Source organism: Aedes albopictus, chromosome 2 (genome assembly GCF_035046485.1).
Source record: "Aedes albopictus strain Foshan chromosome 2, AalbF5, whole genome shotgun sequence".
Classification (NCBI taxonomy): domain Eukaryota; kingdom Metazoa; phylum Arthropoda; class Insecta; order Diptera; family Culicidae; genus Aedes; species Aedes albopictus.
The window spans coordinates 437262393-437286954 of record NC_085137.1 but is presented as its reverse complement, the minus strand read 5'-3'; the positions used below and the strand labels follow the sequence as shown (position 1 = coordinate 437286954).

Here is a 24562-nt window from a genome sequence, read left to right as displayed (position 1 = left end):
TTGATAGTTAGTAGTTGGATTAACCTTATAAGGGTAAAATAATATTCTAAAACAAATTACACCATAGCCATCTAGTTCCGTTAGTCCCGAGTTCGCCGAAAACCAATGGTACGCAGGAGCAACCATGGGAAGTCGAGGGTTAAAATAAAAGAATAACAAAATCGTATAGGTATTTTCCAACCCAAATTTCTCCTGACAGATATAACCGCTTAAGTAACATATCACATGGCGACCGTGACAGGACTCGAACACCGCAATCTTCAGTTTCGGTCAAACATAAGCACCAGAAAATACATTTTCAAACATTTATTGTTGTTTCATGCCTTAGGTTAGATCACTTAGGTGTAAATTATGTTTAGGTATTTAAATGTTACTCATCTTCCTCCGCTGGTCAACATGCTAAAACTTTCATCCCATCCGTCTCCGGAGGGCTGGGCTACTGACTAACACGCGGCTGCAGTCACTTCAGAATCGTTACTGAACAGCTGTTTCTTGTATTTCTTACTATTCGCTCGTACCGAGTTTGCTTCAGTAAAAAGTGACCACGTTCCATTTCCAACCCGGACATTTCTGACACTACAGTTCTGCTATTCTGGAAATATCTGTTTGTTTTATTCTCACATTCTATACAGATTCTACTATGGAAATGGTTTAATAGTTTCCAAGTGTTTTGGAGTTTCCTCACCCTAAAAAAGAGGCGGGACTACACTTTGTTTAGTACCGAAATGACTGGAAATTTGTCAGATTTTGCTCTGACGGAGACGACGACGACGGTGTTCGATCAGGTGCTGCTACGAGTCTGCTACACACGCGCGGACAACTAGAAGAGTCCCACCTACGGTAATTATTATCAGTAATTGACGCCGTGAATCACACACGGCCACACTCGTCATGTAAGCCATTCATTGCCGCCGAAAATGTTTCGTGTTATTTGTTGTTAAAAAGTTTGTTATAATGTATGGGTAACTCTCGCGAAAACAAGGATGTTAATTCTCGTAGATGATTCTGTTGGAGAAGTAGAATATCTACTTCATGTAAGTTTAGGCATTTGAAGCTGAGTAAGTCAATCTTCTTTTTTGTTTGTGATATAACCCTGCATATCGTTAAACCAAATATAAAATATGGTTAAAACAACTTACATTCAAGAAAATCAACCTAAATAATTAGTTTCAAACTGGTTAAGCTAAAAATAAAAACAAAATGATAACTGTATGTAAATGAAATCCCGCTTCCAGCGAGAATTACTCATACGTTACATAATTGCGTTAAAATTTATTTCAGCACGTTGAGTAAAATTAAAGAATTTACATAATAGAACACTTTTGATAAACCATTTGATTGCTAAACTGTTTTTCAAGATAACTGTAAATAAATATTTTTTTGTAGAAAATCTTATACAATTCTGGCGAAAATATAGCAGGAAATAGTCGTCTGCGAAAAATACAAGAGGAGAACACTAATCTTACCAACGCGGTAAAAGGAACATCGAAGTTGAGCGACCGAAAACTTAGTCTAAAATAATCAGCTAGCGTACACAACAACATGCGATCCTAATTAATCCAAATCGGGGGGCAGAGAAAAAACATAAAAAGCTAAATAAAAGACTTAAAACTATCTCACACTATTGATTCTAAAGATTGCGGTTCCCTAGCGCTCTTTCTACTACCACCACTCGCAAAGCTGGACTGTGGTTTAGATTTGTTTGCATCGGTTTTGCGTTTTGTACACCATCGAAAATGGTGAAGATTCGACAGAGCGGATCTTCCGGACTACCTAGAACGACAACGAAGAAGACGGCGACGAGGACGACAACGACGAATAAGCTACTCCCGCGTGCCCATCGGAGTAGATCATCATTTCGCAATGCCCCGTTCCAGTTCTTCGATTTCCTTCAGTATCTCCGGCTTCCGTTTGGCCTTGTCGATTTGGTCCTTGTCCGGCCGGGGGCCCCCGTCGGTCGATCGTAACCGTTCCTCGATGATTTCGATTTCGCGGATCTTCTTGCGCAGTTTGCGTAGCTTTTTGCTGAGATCAGTCTGTAGGCCGTCGGTGGCGGCCACGTGGTTATTGGTTAGCTGCAGTCCATTCATAGCCTTGGCCACCTCTTCGATGCGGTCCTGCTGTTGGGGCTTAGCATTTTTGTTATCCTGAAAATAAGAAGAGTTCAGAATTAATTGAATTGTCAAAGGAAACTCTTAGTTAATAACTGTAGATGAAAAGTGAGCCTTGAAAAGGTTACAAGCGCACGTGGAGAAATTTTACACCGTATTCCGATATCGTATTCAAGTGTTATCAAACTGTTCACATCTCACATTACCGTAATAAATTGTTACTTCGTTCCCGAAGTCTGCGTTATTTGTTCAGCCCATCCACCCTAGTCGGGCTGCAAAACGGTGAGTCGAAAAGGAGGGCGTCCATCGTAGCTGTGGTCCTCACAAGTTCCTACCTCATGCTTCCACGAGTCAATTGATGACAAAGACCGCCGCCAGCTAAGAGTTGTGTGCTTAGCTGGTAGAGCCTAGGTACTGTTGTCCTTCTAACTTCAGCTAGATTGAGGAGGTACGTTTCGAGCGTCTGTTAACCAAGGAGGTGCGGCTCAAACAGCGTCTGTTGTGGCATCCGACGGCTGAGTATGAAATGCTCCTCCACTGGAAGCTATACCTAACACCTTAGGTGTTCCACCACGGTGGAAAGGGGACTTTAGGCCAACTACCTACTGTTTCATAAAACCAAATATTTGTTACAGAAACCGAAAATGAAAGATTACGAACTGATTCAACGGCAACAACTTTTAGCGCGAAATAATGGACAAGAATTGGAACTTGGAATTTATTCATCCTAGCCCAGAAGGGTAAACTGGCACAACTAATCTATGAGGCATGCCGTATGAAGCTTGAGATCCTAATACTGAGCGAAGTCCGTTGGCCGAACTTTGGAGAACACAGATTGGCGTCGGGTCAAATTCTGCTATACTCTGGCCTACGAGGTGAACACGCTCCTCACCACCGTCGAGTTGGTTTCCTGCTCAGCGCTCACGCCCACGCTGCGCTCATGAAGTGGGAACCTATTAGGTAATGAGAGGACAAGTGTAGCCAGATTCAGAACACGAGTTCGAAACCTTACCATGATCTAATGTTACGCGCCAACCGATGCTGCCGAATTGCAACACAAAGAGAACTTTTACAGTCAACTGAATGCTGTCGTGGGCAATATTCCGAAAGGTGATACCAAGATCCTCATGGGCGACTTCAACGCCAAGGTTGGTTCCGATAGCGACAACTCGAACTATGAGCACGTCATGGGACGCCATGGTCTCGGAGAAATGAGCGAAAACGGAGAGCTGTTTGCAGAGTTTTGAGGCAACAATGACATGGTGATTGAGGGATCGCTCTTTCCTCATCGACCAGTGCACAAAGTGCCATGGGTTTCCCGTGATGGCGTCACGGAAAATCAAATCGACCACATCTGCATCAGCCGAAAATGGAGACGGAGCCTTCATTGCGTCCGACCATCATCTCCTAATCGGCGAAATCCGACTGGGCATTACTAGGATCCATCGACTGGAGGAGAGAATCGGGCACCGGTTCAACACACGCAGGCTGGAAGACGATGCGGTGAAAAGGTTCTTCGTCGAGGAGCTATAGAGAACCGTGCTGCGGATATTGCAGAAGGTGGAAGCGTAGAAAATCATCGCCACCGGCGCGAATAATTTGGGTGAGCTACGCACCCGAAGAAAGCAGTGGACCACAGATGATAGCTGGTGGAAGATAGAGGAGCGAAGGAACGCCACAGCCGCGATAGAGCGAGCGAAAACACGAGGAGCCAAAGCCGTAGCTCGTCAGCGCTATTCGGCTCTCGAGAATGAAGTGAAACGCTCATGTAGACGGGACAATAGAGCGTGGGCGGACTCCCTAGCCGACAAAGGCGAGAGAGCCGCAAACACCGTATCCTCTACGATGTTTCACGTCGCCTTAGTGACACTAAGATGGATGCTACAATGCCTAGTAAAGGTACCCAAAAAGGGTGACCTGACTGTATGCGATAATTGGCGGAGCATGATGTTACTGTGTATCGTTCTCAAAGTCCTTTGCAAAGTGATTCTTAACCGGATACAGGAGAAGATTGACGCAACTCTCCGACGGCAGCAAGCAGGATTCCGTGCCGGACGATCCTGTGTGGACCATATTGTCACGCTCCGCATCATTCTGGAGCAAATCAATGAATTCCAGGAGTCTCTCTACCTGGTGCTCATTGATTACGAAAAAGCTTTCGACTGTCTCAATCACGGAAACATGTGGGAAGCCCTCAGGCGCAAGGGTGTCCCTGAGAAAATCATCGGCCTCATTGAAGCACAGTACAGAGCATTTTCGTGCAGAGTACTGCACAACGGTGTTTTGTCCGATCCCATCCGGGTCGTTGCTGGAGTGAGGCAAGGATGTATACTATCACCGCTACTGTTCCTCATCGTAATCGACGAGATCCTGGTAGGTGTCGATTAGGTGGCCGTCAATCGAGAATTAATCGGAAAACAGAGTTTCAAAGAAAACGATAACTTTATTTAGGCGAAACGATGTTAACACTTCGAACTTTAGTTCACGAATGAAAAAACTGAAAACTGTACTCGCGTCGCGTCGGCGGTGATGCGAGTTACTTCCTCTCTCGTTTTGTTATGTTGGCTGCGCTGCTTTGCTCCCGTTTCAGTTCATTGGATGCGGTCGACGAGGGGTGCTCACTGCTTGCACCAACACTGCTCCTCAGTGAGTAACACTCATACCGATCTTGCTGGCGAACTTTCGTTGCTTCACGACGCATAGTGGCTTCGTTAAGATATCCGCCGTCATTTCTTCTGTAGGACAATATACTAGCTGGAGTTCTTTCCGTTGGCACAAATCCTTGACAAAATGTTCACGGGTTTCAATGTGTTTCGATCTCTTGGTTGACCTTTCTGAACGAACAAATGCAATACAACTCTGATTGTCCTCGTTGATCAAAGTTGGCTTCTTCTGCGCGCATCCCATTTCGAGTAACAGCCTTCGTAGCCATATTACTTCTTGGCACGCTTCACTCAGTGCCATATACTCGGCCTCCATTGACGATAGAGTCACTGATGGTTGCCGACGACTAACCCAAGAAATAGCTGCTCCTGCCAATAGGAAACAATAGCCGGTAGTAGACTTCCGAGATTCCTGATCGCCTGCCCAATCAGCATCACAAAATCCAAGAAGGCCCTCTTCTTTTCCGGTGAATTCCAGTTTCCAATCTCTCGTTCCTAGCATGTAGCGGACAACTCTTTTTGCTGCGGTCCAATCGGTATCTGATGGACAGCTTACTCTGCGTCCCAATATGGATGTACTTACGGAGATGTCAGGTCTGGCGTGTACAGCGATATACAGCAAAGCTCCTATCAAGCTACGGTACACCGTGGAGTCTTCTAACGGTTTTCCATAGTCAATCAACTTCAAATAACCACTGTCCATAGGTGTCTTCGCCGGTTTTGAATCCTTCATCCCAAAACGATTTGCCACATGGTCAATATAGCCACTTAGACTGAGACTATACTTTCCATCTTTTCTGTCGATCTGCATCCCCAAGAAATAAGTGAGGTCTCCAAGGAATGCAATATCGAACGTTTTCTTCAGATACTCATACACTTTTATGGATTCAGACTCGTTCTTGCAGCCCACCACTATGTCGTCAACATAGATTAAGACGTACACCATGTTTCCGTCAACGATTTTAGTGTAGAGGCAGGGATCCGATTGACTCTGCTGGAATTTCATCCTAGTCAAGGCCTCATGCAGCTTGCGGTTCCAACACCTTGCCGACTGCTTGAGGCCGTATATGCTTTTTCTCAGTCGGCACACAAGATGTTCTCGTCCAGGTTCCTCGAATCCCGGCGGTTGCCGCATGTATACTTCTTCCTCAAGCTCACCATGGAGGTAAGCTGTTTTGACGTCCAGATGCTTCAAAGCGATTTCTTCCCGACTGGCTATAGCAAGAAGTGCACGAAACGTCGTTTTGTTTGTTACTGGAGCAAACACCTCATCGAAATCAATTCCATACTGCTGAGAGTAGCCCTGCGCTACAAGTCTCGCTTTATGTCTGATCACGTTCCCTGCTGCATCCTTCTTCAACTTAAAAACCCATCGACTTCCGACTGCCTTCCGGCCTACAGGCAATGGCACTAGCTCCCACGTTCCATTTTCAAAATGACTTTTCAGTTCCGATTTCATAGCGGCTTGCCAAGCTCCTGAGTTCTGCGACATTTTCACCTCTCTCAAATTCCTGGGTTCGGGTTCATCCTCTGCTCGAACAACCTTTGCTTGTTCGCCGAATCGTTTCGGCGGAACTCCTTTCGTCGTACGATTCGATCGTCGCCGACACTCTTCCTCCGGAAATCCTCTGAACAACGATTCACTGTTTGAATCACCCAGCATTTCAGAAGCACTATCATAATCACTTTCGTTCATTTCAGGTAACGCTGCATTTTCGTAATCATCATTCGCATCAGGAAATTCATGTCCAACACCGCCCTGTTCCTGCTGCTCCTCAAGTTGACAGTCGACCTTCTTTGGAGCACTTTCGAGATTCACCACCACTCCACGTTGACCCGAAACATCGATGTCACGAACCGCCTCCTGCGTCTTCATTTCCGATTCCAGGAACACAGCATCTCGGCTCACGATGATTCGATTCGTTGATTCGTCGAGGAAACGATAGGCCTTCCGGTTCTCCTCGTATCCCACGAATATCAAACGAACAGCCTTCTTGTCCAGCTTCTGGCGCTTTTGGTCCGGCACATGGACGAAAGCATGTGAACCAAATACGCGCAAATGACCATACGAGGGCTTTGATCCATGCCACAGTTCAAAAGGAGTACGTTCAATGGAGGCAGATGGGAGACGGTTCAACAAGTAGTTCGCAGTCATGACTGCCCCCCCCAGAATTTCCTGTCCATGCGGCCTTCGGAGAGCAGGCACCGCATCATCTCCATTAGAGAACGGTTCTTTCGCTCAGCAGTCCTGTTCTGCTGGGGACTATAGGGAGCCGTTTGTTGCAAGGTTATCCCGTTTTCCTTCAAGTACGTCAACAGATGCGTGCTACTGTACTCTCCCCCGCCATCGCATCGTAGTACTTTCGGCTTCCGTCCGAATTTATTCTGCACGTGGTGCACGTACTCGCGTATCTTCTCAAATGCCTCAGATTTGTGTTTAAGGAGATAGATAATGGTATACTTACGATGACCACGGTCATGACGTAACGGTTGCCTCGTGGTGTGCTCACCTCCAACGGTCCCGCCAGGTCCGTATGGATCAGGTCGAGCAGAGCAGACGACTTGGTGCTAGATGCTTTCGGAAACGGCTTCCTCGTCAGCTTTCCTTCACAGCACACGGTGCACACTGATCTCACTCCACAATCACGTAGTTTCAAACCTTCACCGAGATCCTCCGCCACAATCCGCTTTACACCTTCCGGATGCCGGTGTCCCAGCCTGCGGTGCCACAGATGCTGACAATTGTCCGAATGTGACACTGCCGACAACAACGACTGATATTGTGGCTGCTTCAGATGATACAACCCAGCTTTTCTTTCTCCAACAAACACTGTGCAACCATTCTTCATTATTCGGCAGTCCGATCGAGAAAACACTACTTCAAAACCTTCGTCCGCAATTTTTCCGACCGATAACAAGTTGCTCGCAAGGTCCGGAACGTATAGCACTTTCTTCAGTGTAATGTTCTTCTTCTCACCACCACTGTTCATCACCACCAGTTTGCCGACACCACTTCCGCCGGCTGGCAACTTTTTCCCATCCGCCAAGCACACGGTACCACTGCGCGATTCTTCCAGATCGATTATGTGCTCCACATTATTTGTCATGTGAGCACTCGCACCCGAGTCTAGGTACCACAAATCGTCACTTGAATCAGCACCCACATTGAAGCAATATTCGTCTTCTGTGCACACTTTTGCCTTCGACTGTGTTTCGTGCTTCGGTGCACTCTGCTTCTTCAATTGATCAGCCGCGAACTTGGGGCAGTCGCGACGGAAATGCCCTTCTTGTTTGCAATAGTGACACTGTTTCGGTTTCGGTCCACTTTTCGGTTTCACTCCCGTTTTTAGCACTTTTTCAGGGTGACCAGTGCCGTCATTACACCCGCACCTCCTCCGCCACTCATCTAACAACTGTCCCTTCACATATTCCAATTTGAGTTGATCTTCACCACGGCTCTCCAAAGCAGTAATCAACGCGTCATAGGAGTGCGGAAGGCTCGATAACATAATGGCGATTAGCAGATGTTCGGCCAAATTTTCACCCATGCCGGAAAGACGATTCACTAGCTGTGCGATTTCGCTGAGGTGCTCCGACATACTTCCGCCCTCCGCAAGGCGAAGTGAGTACAGTCGGCGCAAAACGTGGATTTTGTTGGTCAGCGAACTTCCATTGTGGTATTTCTTCAGTGACTTCCACATGTCGTGAGCGGTAGCACTATTTAAAACGTGGCACAATTGGTTATTATCCAAGGCAAGCCCGATCGTGGCACGTGCCTTAGCATCCTTGGCCAACCACTGTGCGTCAGGCACCGCTGGCTTCGGGTCTTTCACTGTGTCCCAGAGCTCTTCTTTCAATAGCAGCAATTCCATTCGGAATTTCCAGCTGCTCCAATTGAAATCATTGAGCCGCTCCAGGGAAATTTTCGCCTCCGCCATTTTGTTCGCCGGCCGATTCGGTTGTTTCAGGAGCCACACAAAGTCCGCGGAAAAACACTTTCTTTTCTGATCCCGATTCTTTCACTCGCGCAGTGGAAGCGTGCTGGGCCCATAACCTGTCGATTAGGTGGCCGTCAATCGAGAATTAATCGGAAAACAGAGTTTCAAAGAAAACGATAACTTTATTTAGGCGAAACGATGTTAACACTTCGAACTTTAGTTCACGAATGAAAAAACTGAAAACTGTACTCGCGTCGCGTCGGCGGTGATGCGAGTTACTTCCTCTCTCGTTTTGTTATGTTGGCTGCGCTGCTTTGCTCCCGTTTCAGTTCATTGGATGCGGTCGACGAGGGGTGCTCACTGCTTGCACCAACAGTAGGTGCGATTGACCGTAAATCAAATCGTGGATTGCTGTGGCAATCCATTACTATAGAGCTCCTAAATGACTTCGAACTGGCTGATGACGTTGCTCTCCTAGCTCAACGGCAGCGGCTCTGATATGCAGAGCTAGCTCGATGATCTTGCCAATCGCTCCTCAGCGGCAGGTCTTACCATCAACGTCAACAAGACCAAAGTGTTGGATGTAAACACGGTCAACCCTTCCAACTTTACGGTAGCTGGGCAATCAGTGGAGAAAGTTGAAAGCTTCCAATATCTTGGTGCACGGATGAAGAAGGCGAGGGCTGCTTTTGCGAGTTTAAGAAATGTATGGAAAATTACCCAGATTAGTCAACGCACCAAAATCCGAATTTTCAACTCGAACGTGAAATCTGTGCTGCTATACGCCAGTGAAACCTGGTGTGTACCAGTGGAGAACACTCAACGACTGAAGGTCTTCATCAATAGATGCCTGCTGTATATAATTCGTGCATGGTGGCCTGACAATTGGATCTCCAACGTGGAGCTCTATCGTCGGTCATCAAAAGCCGATAGCGACAGAAATTCGGGAGCGAAAGTGGAGGTAGGTCGGCCACACTCTACGCAGGGGCGGAAACGAAATCTGCAAACATGCGTTAGACTGGAACCCAGCAGGACATCGCAGCAGAGGCAGTCCCAGAGGCTCATGGCGGCGCAGCCTCAATAACGGGTTCTACCCCATTTGGCATAATGCCATTTGGCATAAAAGCCATTTGGCATAATGGCCATTTGGCATAACAAATATTATGCACATTCTTACCAAGAAGGCTGTTCTTCGTGTTATGCCAAACGGCATTATGCCAAAAAACCATTATACCAAATGGCATTATGCCAAACGGCATTATGCCAAATGGCATTATGCCGAATGGGGTCGGAAATCTTTCAATTCGGCCCTCTGCACCACCGTGGGTGCCCAGGACTGGAAGTAGGAGGTAGGCGCTTTAAAAAACAGCATGGGACTTACATGCAAAGAAGAACAGTATACATTCTCTACAACCCCTTTGCTAAAGTGCGATTGGTTGCGTCCACGTATTCCTGATGTAGTAATAAACTGCTGATAATCGGATGATGCATGGTGCTCATCTTGCCCCGCCCGACTCTAACAACAATATGATGGATCCCATGTTTAGTGAATAACATACATACCTTTTGTGATTTTTGCTGCTTTTGTTTCTGCTCTTCCTTTTGCTTCTGCTCCAGCAAAACGTCCGGCAGTTCGACAGCTTTCTTCTTCGGCTTGGCTGGCTTGTTGGTCGTCCGTTGCTGCGGCTGGTTGATCTTACTGTCCCCGTTCAGGATGAGCAATCCCGGTACCGGGTTCTGGGGTGGTCTCCTATTGGCTTCCGCTTCTCGTTGCTGCTTGATCCGTTGCTCCCGCTCCCGTTTCTCCTTGGCCTTCTGAGCCATCTCCGGCGACATCCCCGGAGGCAGCAGAGGCTTCTGGGCGAACAATTTTCCTTTGCTCTCGTACAAGGGAACTTCCTCCTGGGGAACGTAGCCGTCGCGTACCCGTCTGGGCTTGCGCCAGGTCCCATCCGGACGCTGCGTCGACGGGATGAACTTCCCTACGGGATCAAAACACTGTCACGTAATCCAACACAACACAAAAACCCCATTAAATCACTCACCTTGGCTATCTGTAGCGTATGTGGTCATTGTCCGCGAAGATATTTACCGCACATTCAGTACAAAATAAAAGCTAATCTGCAAAACAAGCACAAAAATTAAATCCCCCTGCAATAACAAATCCCATCCAGGAATGCATTTTCACCGCGAAAAAAGCGACACCAACCTTTTTGTGCGCCTTGCGGCTCTCGCAAGCAAACCTAAACCGGAGACGGGCAGCCGATCGCCGCGAAACGCGCTGTCGAACGAACGGAACCAGCGATCGCACAGACACACGCACCGGAAATGTACCGTACCGCGCACTGTTTTCCCGCACACAAACGTCGGAATTTTCCGGCGGTGGGAAAGTTCTTAGCCCTTCCTAGATTCACTTTTTCCGTCCCTGCGACTTGCGACTTTGCGAGCGAACGACGACGACGACGACGACGACAACGATGAAGAACAAGCAAAAGCGCATCCCCCCGCAACGCAACGAAAGAAAAAAAAAACAGCTACAGTTTTGACAGATCTGTCAATCTGTCAATAGTGAGGGGTACGTTCACGCCTTATTTGGAGAGGTTGATAGCTGACTCTCGCCGAACTAAACTCACCGAAACTTTTGTTTTATGTCGTTTTCGTTTTTGCGGTGGTGCTACCAGTGGGGTGACATCTAGGGGCAAGACACTGTGAAAACGAGAGCAACTCTGAGAAATTCTGAGTTACTCTTTTTATCGATGATCGACGAAATTTGTTGAAAGCTAGGGGCAGGACAGATCTAACGAGAGCAAATCTGTGTTCGAGGTGTTGCTCAGAATTCCTCACAGTTCCTCAGAATTTCTCCCATTTATGCCAAAGTGTGATCTGGCACCAATGTCAAACTGCAAAGTGTTGCGTGTGCTGAATGAAAATTGCAGTTTTGGGGATGTCTTTCGACAAATTTCGTCGATCATCGACAAAAAGAGTTACTCAGAAATGCTCAGAGTTGCTCTCGTTTGCACAGTGTCTTGCCCCTAGGTTGAAAGACATCCCTAAAACTGCAATTTTCATTCAGCACACGTAACACTTTGCAGTTTGACATTGGTGCCTGATCACACTTTGGCATAGACTAGGGGCAAGACAGATCTAACGAGAGCAAATCTGTGCTCGAGGTGTTGCTCAGAATTCCTCACAGTTCCTCAGAATTTCTCCCATTTATGCCAAAGTGTGATCTGGCACCAATGTCAAACTGCAAAGTGCTGCGTGTGCTGAATGAAAATTGCAGTTTTAGGGATGTCTTTCAACAAATTTCGTCGATCATCGATAAAAGGAGTAACTCAGAATTTCTCAGAGTTACATGGAGTTACTCTCGTTTGCACAGTGTCTTGCCCCTAGGGCATAGATGGGAGAAATTCTGAGGAACGGTGAGGAATTCTGAGCAACACCTCTAGGGTGACATGCACACTAAGATCAGCTCGGTATTTTCCCCATCTTTTTACTGAGTTCTCAACAGCAGATTTAACTCGGTACGCTCGGTTGTTTATTTTGAAGATATTCTGTAAATGAGTTACCGAGCTCAGCTAATAAACTGTCAAAAGTTACTGATACACGGTAAATATCGTTACTGGTGAACGGTAAATACGATTACCGAGTGTACCGAGATAAATCTGCTGTTGAAAACTCTGTAAAAAGATGGAAAAAACTAGGGGCAAGACAGATCTAACGAGAGCAAATCCGTGTTCCAGGTGTTGCTCAGAATTCCTCACAGTTCCTCAGAATTTCTACCATTTATGCCTAAGTGTGATCTGGCACCAATGTCAAACTGCAAAGTGTTGCGTGTGCTGAATGAAAATTGCAGTTTTAGGGATGTTTTTGTTGAAAAATATGATGGTTAGTGGATGCCCGGACCGTCCGACCTAAACTTCTTGTAATTATTACTGTGGAAATCTCCACCAGACGTAATCATTACAAGTGCCTTTCTAGGCAACCAAGGCGGACAACAACGATCAAAGAATGGAACAAATATTGTGGAAATCTCCACCGGAAATATTTGTCCCAGGACCCTTTAGAAGAAGAGAGTTCTTTCAGAGAAAAACTCCCGACAAAAACGTTTATTTAAGAACGTTTATTACACTTACCAAAGTAAGCTGGCATAACAGCGTGAGCGCCTGAATCAATGAATCGATCTGAAACCTACATGAGCCATGCCCTGCCACTAAATGCACGACAACCTAACTACTCTATCGATGCATAAGCCTGGTCGCACTGTTGCAAGTTTCCCGGTAGCGGTAGAGCCAAACTACCATATCGAGAGAGTCTGGAGTCACAAACACTGTAGGGCTAAAGCGCAACAAGAAAATCACAAATCATGAATTACGTTTTAATTACATATATTTGAGGCTCATTTTGTCCCCTTCTCCCCTATTCTCCCTAACTAGCTTGCTTTATGTTATCCACCCATACAATTTTGATCTTAACTTAGGGGTACTCACGGTACCGAAGCTACCACAACATCGCTGCGAAACCCGTCGACAACGCTATCTTGAGCCGCGCTATTGGCTCCGACCGAGCCCCCTTCATCGTGGAGTTATCCGAGCCACCGTTCCACGGTAACTGACCCATGAATCGGAATTTGCTTCAGATGTTCGTTCACGAATCGCCGTTCGTGTTCCGTCGCGGTTGAGCACCTCTGGCGACCGCGCTCCGCTCGTTCAGCACGTCTTGGGAATGAAAACTGCAAAAATAGAAAAACCCCTATACAGGGGTTTTTCAATCGATCTTTGGTTGCTGAATCGTAGGTGAGGCCTCCCTCGCTTGCGTCCCCGTTGTGCTCGGGTCCGTCGGCCACGATGCGTTCGATGCACGTGCTGTCGATCCGGTTTTTGCGCCACCAATGGATTCTGCTTGTGTTCTTCACGGATACTAATCGCCGATGCCAATCGCGCTGTTTGCGTGCACGTCGTGGACTCAGGAGAAAATCGCCCGGAAGCGTGTTCTTCGTCCCTGGACCAGGCGGAAGCTTGCGCACCTCACCGGAACTGTCGTACGACGTCCGGAACGTCGTAGAACGTCCGAAACTGATTTTTGATCTGCCGGGCACAGTCGTTGGCCTCCCGCGCCGTGTTGGCTCACCATGCGGTTTCACCCGGATCTTTCTCGGTCGTATTTCCCTCGTGGTGTGACGTCCGGGATTGATGGGCGGCTTTCGTGCCCTGAAGCGGAAAAATCTTCCGACCCTACAGCGTTCTGTGCTGGGGAAACAACGTTTTTCTCACTGCAGGGGTTTTTCCCTCGGTTTTCGCACTTAGCACTACGAACCAGGAGCAAGATTTCACTCGCGATCTTTTGCTCACCTTTCGCGATGGCGGCTGGAAACGAATGATTGATGGGCTGGCCAGTGAAAACGGTCGTCGTTCTTTCTCCCAGCGTCAGACACTTGCGCTGCGGTGGTGTTTGTGACAGCGTTTCTCGCATAGCTGTTGTCGGATTTATCGTTTGTCGGACTAGCGTGAGGGGTGTTTCAATGGTAGCGAGTGTGGTGCGCTCTGAATGTCATTTCAGAGGGAATTTTGTATAGGCAAATTATTTATTCTAGATTTGTTCTACACATCAACGAATTTAAACGTAACACAACTCTACCGTAGCGGAAGAATTTTTCATAAATCGGTGATCAAACGATTTATGAAAAATTCACAAAATCCTAACTCATCCTCCTAGGATGATGGTCAGAGACAAGTCGGTCTGCCTAACTCTTGAGCAGACCTCAAGTTACATCTTTTCCTCAACTAAACCCAAACTCATACGCAAGCCTTGGTCGCTTGCCAAATCTTCTCTATCCTCCAAACTGCATAATCTTAATGCTAAACTAAACTTCACGCCAGCTGCGCCTGGCAAAATCTTCGACCTCTCAAATCGTCTCTGACCAATATCCTTGTCCAGCTTCGACGAATCCTACGGCAAAACATTCAAATCGGATTCTAGCCTATTGTATTGACTAAAATAGGCTTAATCGCACACAAAACATTAAGAAGCTATATTTACAGACTATCTACAAGGACAAAATTGGTTTGTTTTGGTTTGTGCATGTTCTGAGAAAAGAAACATTTACTAATCTAAATCGTCATGAGCCCGGGAAATAGGGTTTTACCGCGCCCCTGGTCGCGTTACTTTTGGGATGAAGATTTCATGACGACCCCCAGATCTTTAACCCTTGGCCACGCGTTCGAATGGACTGGAAACACTTGAGGGTTCGTGTGCACCATCCAGTCGTGGACGTGCTTGGAATGCCGAGATCGTATTTTGTTCCTTCGTAGTGGTGCCACTCATAGCTCTGTGTAGTGAGGATGGTCGAATTCTTGATGATGGGCTCGATTTGTCTCGATCGGCTAACGGCATGACCATTTAGTGTGTTTCGGTGTGAGGGTGCCTCGGGGTGTTGTTGCGCTTCACTCGTTGTCTGGATCGTTTGGTATCTGGAGCCTCCCTACTCACGACGGTTTTCAGGGTCCCAGTCTCCCTCGCCCGCTGTAGGCTGTTGGTTGCTGCGCATCTTCGTCCTGGTATTTGGAGCCTCCCTACTCACTGCTGTTTTCAGGGTCCCAATCTCCCTCGCCCGCCGTAGGCTGCCTGCTACGTCCTCCTGCTCTCTCAATGCCCTCCAGTTGCTGTCTCACTGCGCCTGATAGTGGCCATAAGCTTCGACTCCGCGCCGAACCGATGTTTGGTCGTCGATCTCCGGGTCTTCACTCCTCCTATCAGAGAATACATCTGGTGCGTTGACGAGATCCCTGCGTCCTGTTTCCAGAATCACAGGGTTGCCATTTCTCTCGATTGGCGAACGGCTCACGGTGCACCTCCTGGCGCGATGGAAGTGTTTAGGTACCGCATGTTGATCGCTCTTTGTAGTCTGTCGATTTGCTGGGTTGTTCGTAGTGGTGTTTGGAGCCTCCCTACTCACTGCTGTTTTCAGGGTCCCAATCTCCCTCGCCCGCTGTAGGCTGAAGACGGCTATGCTCTCTGTACTGGTATCTGGAGCCTCCCTACTCACTACTGTTTTCAGGGTCCCAGTCTCCCTTGCCCGCTGTAGGCTGACGGTTGCGGCGCTCTTTGACATGGTATCTGGAGCCTCCCTACTCACTGCTGTTTTCAGGGTCCCAGTCTCCCTCGCCTTCAGTATGCTGTTGATTCGTCCTGGTGTTTGGCGTGTCTTCGTCCTGGTATTTGGAGCCTCCCTACTCACGATGGTTTTCAGGGTTCCAATTTCCCGCGCCCGCTGTAGGCTACTCCTGCTCTCTCAAAGCTCTCCAGTTGCTGTCTCCCTGCGCCTGATAGTGGCCGTAAGCTTCAACTCCGCGCCGAACCGATGTTTGGTCGTCGATCTCCGGGTCTCCACTCCTCCTATCAGAGAATACATCTGGTGCCTTGACGAGAAACCTGCGTCCCGTTTCCAGAATCACAGGGTGCCATTTCTCTCGCTTGGCGAACGGCTCACGGTACACCTCCTGGCGCGATGGAAGTGTTTGGGTACCGCATGTTGATTGTCCACTTGCTCGGCCTTCTGACGGATCGGGTGATGGAATCGCAAATCGTTCATTGTTCCTTGCGAAGATCGTGGTCTACTACAAAGCTGGCTGATCTGTCGAGGTGGAGAGGTAGTCGTAAAGAAGTTATTGCTCATCACACCTGACTTTCTACCATTTTCCCGTTTGTTGCGTGTTTTTGGAGCGTGGTACTCATGGTTGACAGGCCTTGCCTGCGGACATAGCTTTAACGTAGTGGAACCTCGTACGGATGTACGGAAATCCTTGCTGTTGACTCACAATCGGTGTTGCTGTGGTGGAGCAGTATTGCGACGGCTTCTCACCTTCAGCTCTCGTGAACAAATCTCCCAGTGATTGGTGTTTCGGCTAGCTTGACTGCTTCGTGGTTGACAGGCACCGCCTGTGTACATAGCTTGAACAGGCCGGAATCTCGCTGCTGGGAACGAAGATTCCAGTAGATGTAGTCGTCAAATCGGTGTAACGGAAGTGCAGAATCCGGTTGAAGCTTTTTTGCCTTCTGTTCGCTGTAATAATGCCCAATTATGGTGTTTTGTTCAGCGTTTGCTTCTTCGTTGACAGGCACCGCCTGTTTGCATAGCTTGCACATGTTCGTTTAGTCCGCCTTGATGTCCTTCGCGTGGAACCTTCCCTTCTTGCCGCTCAGAACATCCTCTAGCACGTATAGGTTCGTCCCGATGATCTCCTTGACGATTGCCGGAACGAATTTCGGCTCGAGCTTACTGTTGATTTGGTCCGCCTTCGAGGAGAGTACGAACGATCGCCGCCAAACCAGGTCTCCGACTTTGAACGCTACTGATCTTGTGCGAAGGTTGTATCGCTGCTTCGCCCGCTGGTGGCTGTTCTTAATCCGCTCGATGATAAGCTTTTGGATTCGACGAATCGCAGAGAGTCGCAGGTCCTGCGCTACCTTCGGATCTTCTGGCGTGTTGAGTTCCTGCTGCGTATACAGATCCGTGTGTAACAACAGGTTCCGTCCGAAGTTGGCTTCGTGTGGACTGACGCCCGTCGCCTCGTGCCGAGCAGCGTTTATCGCCGCTGTGATCGCCGGTAGCTTTTCGTCCCACTCTCGATGATCGCCGTCCAACAATGCCCGGATGCAGGTTACTACGACGCGGTTGACGCGTTCGGCGTTATTGACCTGCGGACAGTAGAACGCTGTCTTCATGTGGCCGATCTTGTGCTTCGCTAGCCAGGACTTGAACACCATCGAATCGAACTGCTTCCCGTTATCGGACAGGATCAGCCGCGGTCGAGAGAACTTCAGACAAACTTCTTCTTCCAGGAATTCCACCATCTTCTACGAATCCGCTGTGCGCATCGGCTTGACGATCACATACTTGCTGACCCAGTCTACTACTACCAACAAAACCGTGTTTCCTCGTTTGGAACGTGTGAGCGGACCGACAAAGTCCACCGAAATCATCTCCCAAGGGGTCTTTGCCGGCTTCGGGTTTCCCATTTGCGGCATCATTCTTTTCCCCGGTGCCTTGCACGCTTTGCAGGTCGCACAGTTCATGACGTAATCGTGAATCTCCTGTTGCATCTGTGGCCAGTAGTAGTGGGCTTGTAGCTTGTGCCAGGTCTTGTAGAAACCAAGATGCGCTGCTGCCGGTTCGTCGTGGAATCTTCGGATTAGCTGGAACCTCTCTTCTTTCGGAACGACTTGCTTCCACTTGTGGTAAACCGCTCCAAATTCATCCTTGCAGCGGCAGTTCTTGAACAGGGTGTCGTTCGCTATGCGGAAGTCCGGGAACTTGTCTCCTTCGCTCTTCACTCTGTCCACCAGCTTTCTGTACCACGGATCCTGAACTTGGTCTACCGTGAAGACTGCTTCAGCTACTGTTCTCGAGAGCGCATCTGGAACAACGTTGATCGAACCCTTTCTGTACCGGATCTCGAAATCAAACGCGTTCAGACGCAACAGCCACCGGCTCATCAAAGCCGTCGGGTTCTTCATCGACTTCAGGTAGCTGAGTGCTGCATGGTCACAGTGGACAACGAACCGGATTCCTTCCACGTAGCCTCTAAACTTTTCGATCGCTCGGATCACTGCGAGGCACTCCCGCTCCGTGACCGAGTACTTCCTCTCCGAAGCTGACAACTTCTGTGAGAAGTAGCTGATGGGATGTTCCTCGCCGTTGATCTCTTGCGTTAGCACCGCTCCGATTGCTGTGTCGCTGGCATCGCACGCTATGGCGAACGGTTTGCTGTAGTCCGGCATCGCCAGTACCGGTGCCGAAACCAGAGCTGCTTTTAGCTTGAGGAACGCTTCTTCAGCTATCGGATTCCAACGGAACTTGGTCTTGCCTGAGGTCAAGTTTGTTAGCGGAGCTGCTAGCTGCGAGAAACCGGCGATGAAGCGTCGGTACCAGTTGCAAACACCGAGAAATCGCTGCACTTCTTTGCGTGTCGTTGGAGTCGGGAACTGTACGATCGCTTGGATCTTCTCGTCGTCTACTCGCCAACCTTGCTCGTCGATTACGTAGCCGAGGTACTTCATGCTCTTCCGGCAGAACTTGGACTTCTCCGATGAAATCGTAAGATTCGCTTGGCGTAGCCGGCGGGCTACTTCTTCGAGCAGAGCGATGTGCTCTTCGAATGTCTCGGAACAGATGATGATGTCGTCCAGATAATGGAATACCAGCGGCTCTAGATCGGCGAATAGGTGGGTCATAAGTCGCGCTAGGGCTTGGCTTGCCGTACACAGCCCGAAAGGCACCACCTTGAATTGGAAGTGGCCTCTGGATGGAACGGTGAAGGCTGTCAGTTGTCTCGACCCTGGATGGAGTGGTAGCTGCCAGAAGGCATCCTTGAGATCGATCGAAGAGATGTATTTGCTACTTCGGAGGTTGTTGGTGATCGCTGCTATCTGGGGAATCGGATATCCCTCGTTCACCATGACGGAGTTGAGGTGACGCGCGTCCAAGCAGACGCGATACTGTCCAGTCTTCTTCTTGACGGCGACCAGCGGGTTGTTCCATGGCGAGAACTGCGCCTCCTCGATGACGTCCAGCCTAGGGGCAAGACACTGTGCAAACGAGAGTAACTCCATGTAACTCTGAGAAATTCTGAGTTACTCCTTTTATCGATGATCGACGAAATTTGTTGAAAGACATCCCTAAAACTGCAATTTTCATTCAGCACACGCAGCACTTTGCAGTTTGACATTGGTGCCAGATCACACTTTGGCATAAATGGGAGAAATTCTGAGGAACTGTGAGGAATTCTGAGCAACACCTCGAGCACAGATTTGCTCTCGTTAGATCTGTCTTGCCCCTAGCGTCCAGCGCAATCATCCGGTCGATCTCTCTGTTGACCTCCTGCAGAACGTACGGCGACATGGGGTAATGCCGTTGTTTGCGGGGCGGTGCATTCCCTACATCGATTCGATGCTCGTACAGCTTCGTGCGTCCTAATCTTCCATCTACCGCTTTCGGAAACTTCTGAATCGCCTGCTCCAGGCGCCTCTGCTGTTCCGGACTGAGCTGCTTCATCTCCTGTTCTTCGCTGATCTGATCTTCCTGATTCGCTTCGAGTGTGCAACACACCGCTTTTACACCGAATTTGTCCCAGAAGTTCATTCCCAGGATGATGCAGTCTGGAATCGAAGGCACCAACAGCACTGGAAGAACTTCGTTGCGGTTGTTGTACACGATCGGTAAATAGACGAAGTTTGCGATGCTGTGTCTCGTGCCGTCTGCCGTCTTTATTCCGCCGCTGACGGTTCCTTTCTGCAATCCGCATTCCTCTGCCAGTTCGACTTTTCTTCCTCCTAGCAGAGAGCAGTTCGCTCCACTGTCCAGCAAAGCTGTCAACTCCTTTCCCAGCACTGATATGACGGCGTGCGGTCGATTGTCACTTCCGGGGTTGATAATGATCGAGTTGAGGTTTTGAAATTCCGGGATATCGGAGGGGTCTCCGAGATTTTGCGGAGAGCTGCTCCCCTCTACTGCTGGTTCTCCGCTTGGTAGTTTACCGCGTCCATGCGGCACGTGAAGCAACTGCGCAACGAGTAGCCCTTCCTTCCACAACGGTAGCAGAATAGGATGGCTTGCGGCTTCGGACAGTCCATGAATCTGTGACCCTCCTCGTCGCAGTTCCAGCAAAGCATTGCTATTCGTTGGCCGTTCGGAGCTTCTTCCTGTTGTATCTGGCGATCTTCCCGTTGCCTGGCTGGTTCTGGCAGCATACGTTGGCTTCTTCGGTTATTGTCGCTCTGATCCGAACTTGGCATCCACTGTCGTGCATGCCAGCCCTGTGCTCTTTGCGGCTGTTCTTGCTGTTGTTGTGGTAGCCGAGTCTGGTACGATGCGGTTTGCGGCCGCTGCTGCTGTGCCGGCGTTTGCGCCTCTCTTGTGTACTGCCGCGCTGCTCGCAGGACGTCAGCCTCTGTCCGGTTGTACCTATCCGTTGGCCTTGTCTGCCTTTCGTCGCGTGCGGCAAAGCTTGGTCTCGCAGATCTCCGCTCAATGTTCAACTTCAACGCGTTGACTTGCTCCACCAGCTCGTCGATGTTGTGCTGCCAATTGTCTTCTGGTCCTTCCTCCGCTGCTTCGTGCTCGAATGCGCCTTCTTCTACATCCACGGCGTGAACTCTGTTGAACCGCTGTGGCTGTTGGTGATGCTGAACCGGTGGTGGTCTGCTAGGAACTACTGGTGTAGCGAAGTTCGGTTCCAGAAGCGCGCTGTGCGGAATAGGAATCCTGCGCTGTCTGTTCAGAAGCATCCTCGTCTCGTCGTATCCGGTGCAGACTTCCACCATTTCTTCCAGTGAACGAGGCCTCGCTGCTGTTACGATGGCTGCGTAGTTCTCGTTCATGTTTTTCTTCACCAGGAAGAACTTTTCGTCGTCTGGAATGGGTGGATCGACGAAGCGGAAGAGCGCTGAGATGTCTCGGTAGAACTTCGCAAAGGATTCCTCCCTTCCTTGAAATCGAAAGCTGGCTTTCAGACGCAGAATTTGGGAGTATCCGCTGGGCAGGAATTCCCTTCTGATCTCCCGCTTGAACTGGTCCCAGGTCCGCAACTGGTTTTGCGACGTTGCTCGTGAGTACCAGTCGATGGCGTCCTCCTGCAGTAGATGCTTGATGGAACTCAGAAGTGTGGCATCACTCATGCCTTCCGATCTCGCGAACGTCTCCACGCGATCTAGGAACACGTTGAGTGACGTCGTGTCCTTTTCGCCGCGAAACTTGAAAGGCCAGTTGTGCACGGCCTTCTGAATCCGTCGATCATCCCCTCGTTCCGGCGCTGGTCGTTCTCGACGCACTAGCCGCTCCAGATCGTCCCGCATTCGACAGTATTCTTCGTATCATCCGCTGCTCTCTTTCCTGCATCTCCATTATTCTCGATTGCAGCTCGTGAACTTCTCGTGATTGTGTTTCTCGATCTGTCCGGTTCCATGTTTCTCGCTCCCGTGGAAGGTAGGGAGGCGGTGGTGAGGTGTTCCGCTGTCTAGGCTGTGTTTCACCTCCATCTTCGTTATCTCGCGCTCGAAACGAACTCGAAAACAGCAATCCTCGTCCCTGTCCACCAGAGAATGACGTCATCAGAGGCGGCTGTGATGCTGACGGTGGTGTGGATTCTTGATTTGAATTGTTTCCCACTGGAATCGTGGCATCCGCCATTCCACCGACTGCTCCTTCCTCTTCGTTGTTGGTTCTTCTTATGGCACCCGTTGAACTAGTATGATTCACCTCGATCTCACTGCGTTGCACACTACTCACTACACTAGTACCATTCACTTTGTTGAGTAAAACAGTCACGTGCATGGTTAACATTCCATGCAACTCTCTCAATTCGATCGGAGGATTGATCAAACGTAATCTGTCGCGATAGTGGGTCAGCCGCGTTCGACATTGACTGATCGCAGCCCTATCGGCTGTTCGAATGGCTGCTTCAGTGCTTATGTGCAGCTGCTGTATTTGAGTTTCACAGTATTCAATGTTTGACTGTGGACTCATTACATGGGCTGAGCTAGTGGGCTGGTTATCTCTTAAGGCTTCCTCCTGGACGAGTGCCTTCAGACGGAGGACTTTCCCTCTGTGGGTAGTGGGTCCTAAATTTACTACGTGACGCAGAGCCAGCTCATACGTCACCTCTTCGTCTGTTAAGTGTGTGTAGTCCATGTTATGTATCGAATTTTATGCGTAAAGGGCTAAAATATATTGGTTATCGTCTAGGGGCAAGACAGATCTAACGAGAGCAAATCTGTGCTCGAGGTGTTGCTCAGAATTCCTCACAGTTCCTCAGAATTTCTCCCATTTATGCCAAAGTGTGATCTGGCACCAATGTCAAACTGCAAAGTGCTGCGTGTGCTGAATGAAAATTGCAGTTTTAGGGATGTCTTTCAACAAATTTCGTCGATCATCGATAAAAGGAGTAACTCAGAATTTCTCAGAGTTACATGGAGTTACTCTCGTTTGCACAGTGTCTTGCCCCTAGGTTATCGTAGGCCGGATAACCAAAAAGGCACAAAACCAAATCTTAAGATCACAAACCAAAAAAAAATCGCTAAACGGTAGTTTAATTGTGGATTTTCAGTTGGGCGCCAGTGTTGCAAGTTTCCCGGTAGCGGTAGAGCCAAACTACCATATCGAGAGAGTCTGGAGCTAGGGGCAAGACACTGTGCAATCGAGAGCAACTCTGAGAATTTCTGAGTAACTCTTTCTGTCGATGATCGACGAAACTTGTTGAAAGACATCCCTAAAACTGGAATTTTCATTCAGCACACGAAACACTTTGCAGTTTGACATTGGTGCCAGATCACACTTTGGTATAAATGGGAGAAATTCTGAGGAACTGTGAGGAATTCTGAGCAACACCTCGAACACAGATTTGCTCTCGTTAGATCTGTCCTGCCCCTAGGTCTGGAGTCACAAACACTGTAGGGCTAAAGCGCAACAAGAAAATCACAAATCATGAATTACGTTTTAATTACATATATTTGAGGCTCATTTTGTCCCCTTCTCCCCTATTCTCCCTAACTAGCTTGCTTTATGTTATCCACCCATACAATTTTGATCTTAACTTAGGGGTACTCACGGTACCGAAGCTACCACAACATCGCTGCGAAACCCGTCGACAACGCTATCTTGAGCCGCGCTATTGGCTCCGACCGAGCCCCCTTCATCGTGGAGTTATCCGAGCCACCGTTCCACGGTAACTGACCCATGAATCGGAATTTGCTTCAGATGTTCGTTCACGAATCGCCGTTCGTGTTCCGTCGCGGTTGAGCACCTCTGGCGACCGCGCTCCGCTCGTTCAGCACGTCTTGGGAATGAAAACTGCAAAAATAGAAAAACCCCTATACAGGGGTTTTTCAATCGATCTTTGGTTGCTGAATCGTAGGTGAGGCCTCCCTCGCTTGCGTCCCCGTTGTGCTCGGGTCCGTCGGCCACGATGCGTTCGATGCACGTGCTGTCGATCCGGTTTTTGCGCCACCAATGGATTCTGCTTGTGTTCTTCACGGATACTAATCGCCGATGCCAATCGCGCTGTTTGCGTGCACGTCGTGGACTCAGCCCGGAAGCGTGTTCTTCGTCCCTGGACAGGCGGAAGCTTGCGCACCTCACCGGAACTGTCGTACGACGTCCGGAACGTCGTAGAACGTCCGAAACTGATTTTTGATCTGCCGGGCACAGTCGTTGGCCTCCCGCGCCGTGTTGGCTCACCATGCGGTTTCACCCGGATCTTTCTCGGTCGTATTTCCCTCGTGGTGTGACGTCCGGGATTGATGGGCGGCTTTCGTGCCCTGAAGCGGAAAAATCTTCCGACCCTACAGCGTTCTGTGCTGGGGAAACAACGTTTTTCTCACTGCAGGGGTTTTTCCCTCGGTTTTCGCACTTAGCACTACGAACCAGGAGCAAGATTTCACTCGCGATCTTTTGCTCACCTTTCGCGATGGCGGCTGGAAACGAATGATTGACGGGCTGGCCAGTGAAAACGGTCGTCGTTCTTTCTCCCAGCGTCAGACACTTGCGCTGCGGTGGTGTTTGTGACAGCGTTTCTCGCATAGCTGTTGTCGGATTTATCGTTTGTCGGACTAGCGTGAGGGGTGTTTCAATGGTAGCGAGTGTGGTGCGCTCTGAATGTCATTTCAGAGGGAATTTTGTATAGGCAAATTATTTATTCTAGATTTGTTCTACACATCAACGAATTTAAACGTAACAGCACATCAGTGCATTTGTGTGCGTGAGCACTCCTAACACTCCCGCCACCTCTCTGACAGTTGGCTCTTTAACTCCTGTAAACAACCCGGGCCACGTGGTCACTGCCAGCATGGCACTGAC

General features: G+C 49.0%; 2 protein-coding genes across 2 annotated transcripts; both read right to left on the bottom strand.

The window, feature by feature from the left end:
• Window positions 1–291: 291 nt before the first annotated feature.
• LOC109402590 (partner of Y14 and mago) lies at window positions 292–11215 on the bottom strand. Its single transcript, XM_019675289.3, has 4 exons — window positions 10922–11215; window positions 10758–10833; window positions 10276–10694; window positions 292–2147 (listed from the first exon to the last, which is right to left on the bottom strand). Exons 2-4 carry the CDS (start codon window positions 10783–10785, stop codon window positions 1854–1856), a joined length of 741 nt encoding a protein of 246 aa, XP_019530834.3. The 5' UTR covers window positions 10786–10833; window positions 10922–11215; the 3' UTR covers window positions 292–1853.
• Window positions 11216–16863: 5648 nt separating this feature from the next.
• On the bottom strand, window positions 16864–17565 carry LOC134286897 (uncharacterized). Its single transcript, XM_062848596.1, has one exon. It carries the CDS (start codon window positions 17563–17565, stop codon window positions 16864–16866), a length of 702 nt encoding a protein of 233 aa, XP_062704580.1.
• Window positions 17566–24562: the final 6997 nt, after the last annotated feature.

Excerpts from the sequence above, each read along its gene's own strand:
- LOC109402590 (XM_019675289.3), bottom strand. The coding sequence starts at position 10,785 with ATGACCACATACGCTACAGATAGCCAAG. Across the intron at positions 10,695-10,757 it reads ATACGCTACAGATAGCCAAG|GGAAGTTCATCCCGTCGACG; the intron begins GTGAGTGATTTA and ends TTGATCCCGTAG. Across the intron at positions 2,148-10,275 it reads AGCAGCAAAAATCACAAAAG|GATAACAAAAATGCTAAGCC; the intron begins GTATGTATGTTA and ends TCTTATTTTCAG.
- LOC134286897 (XM_062848596.1), bottom strand. The coding sequence starts at position 17,565 with ATGGTGGAATTCCTGGAAGAAGAAGTTTGTCTGAAGTTCTCTCGACCG.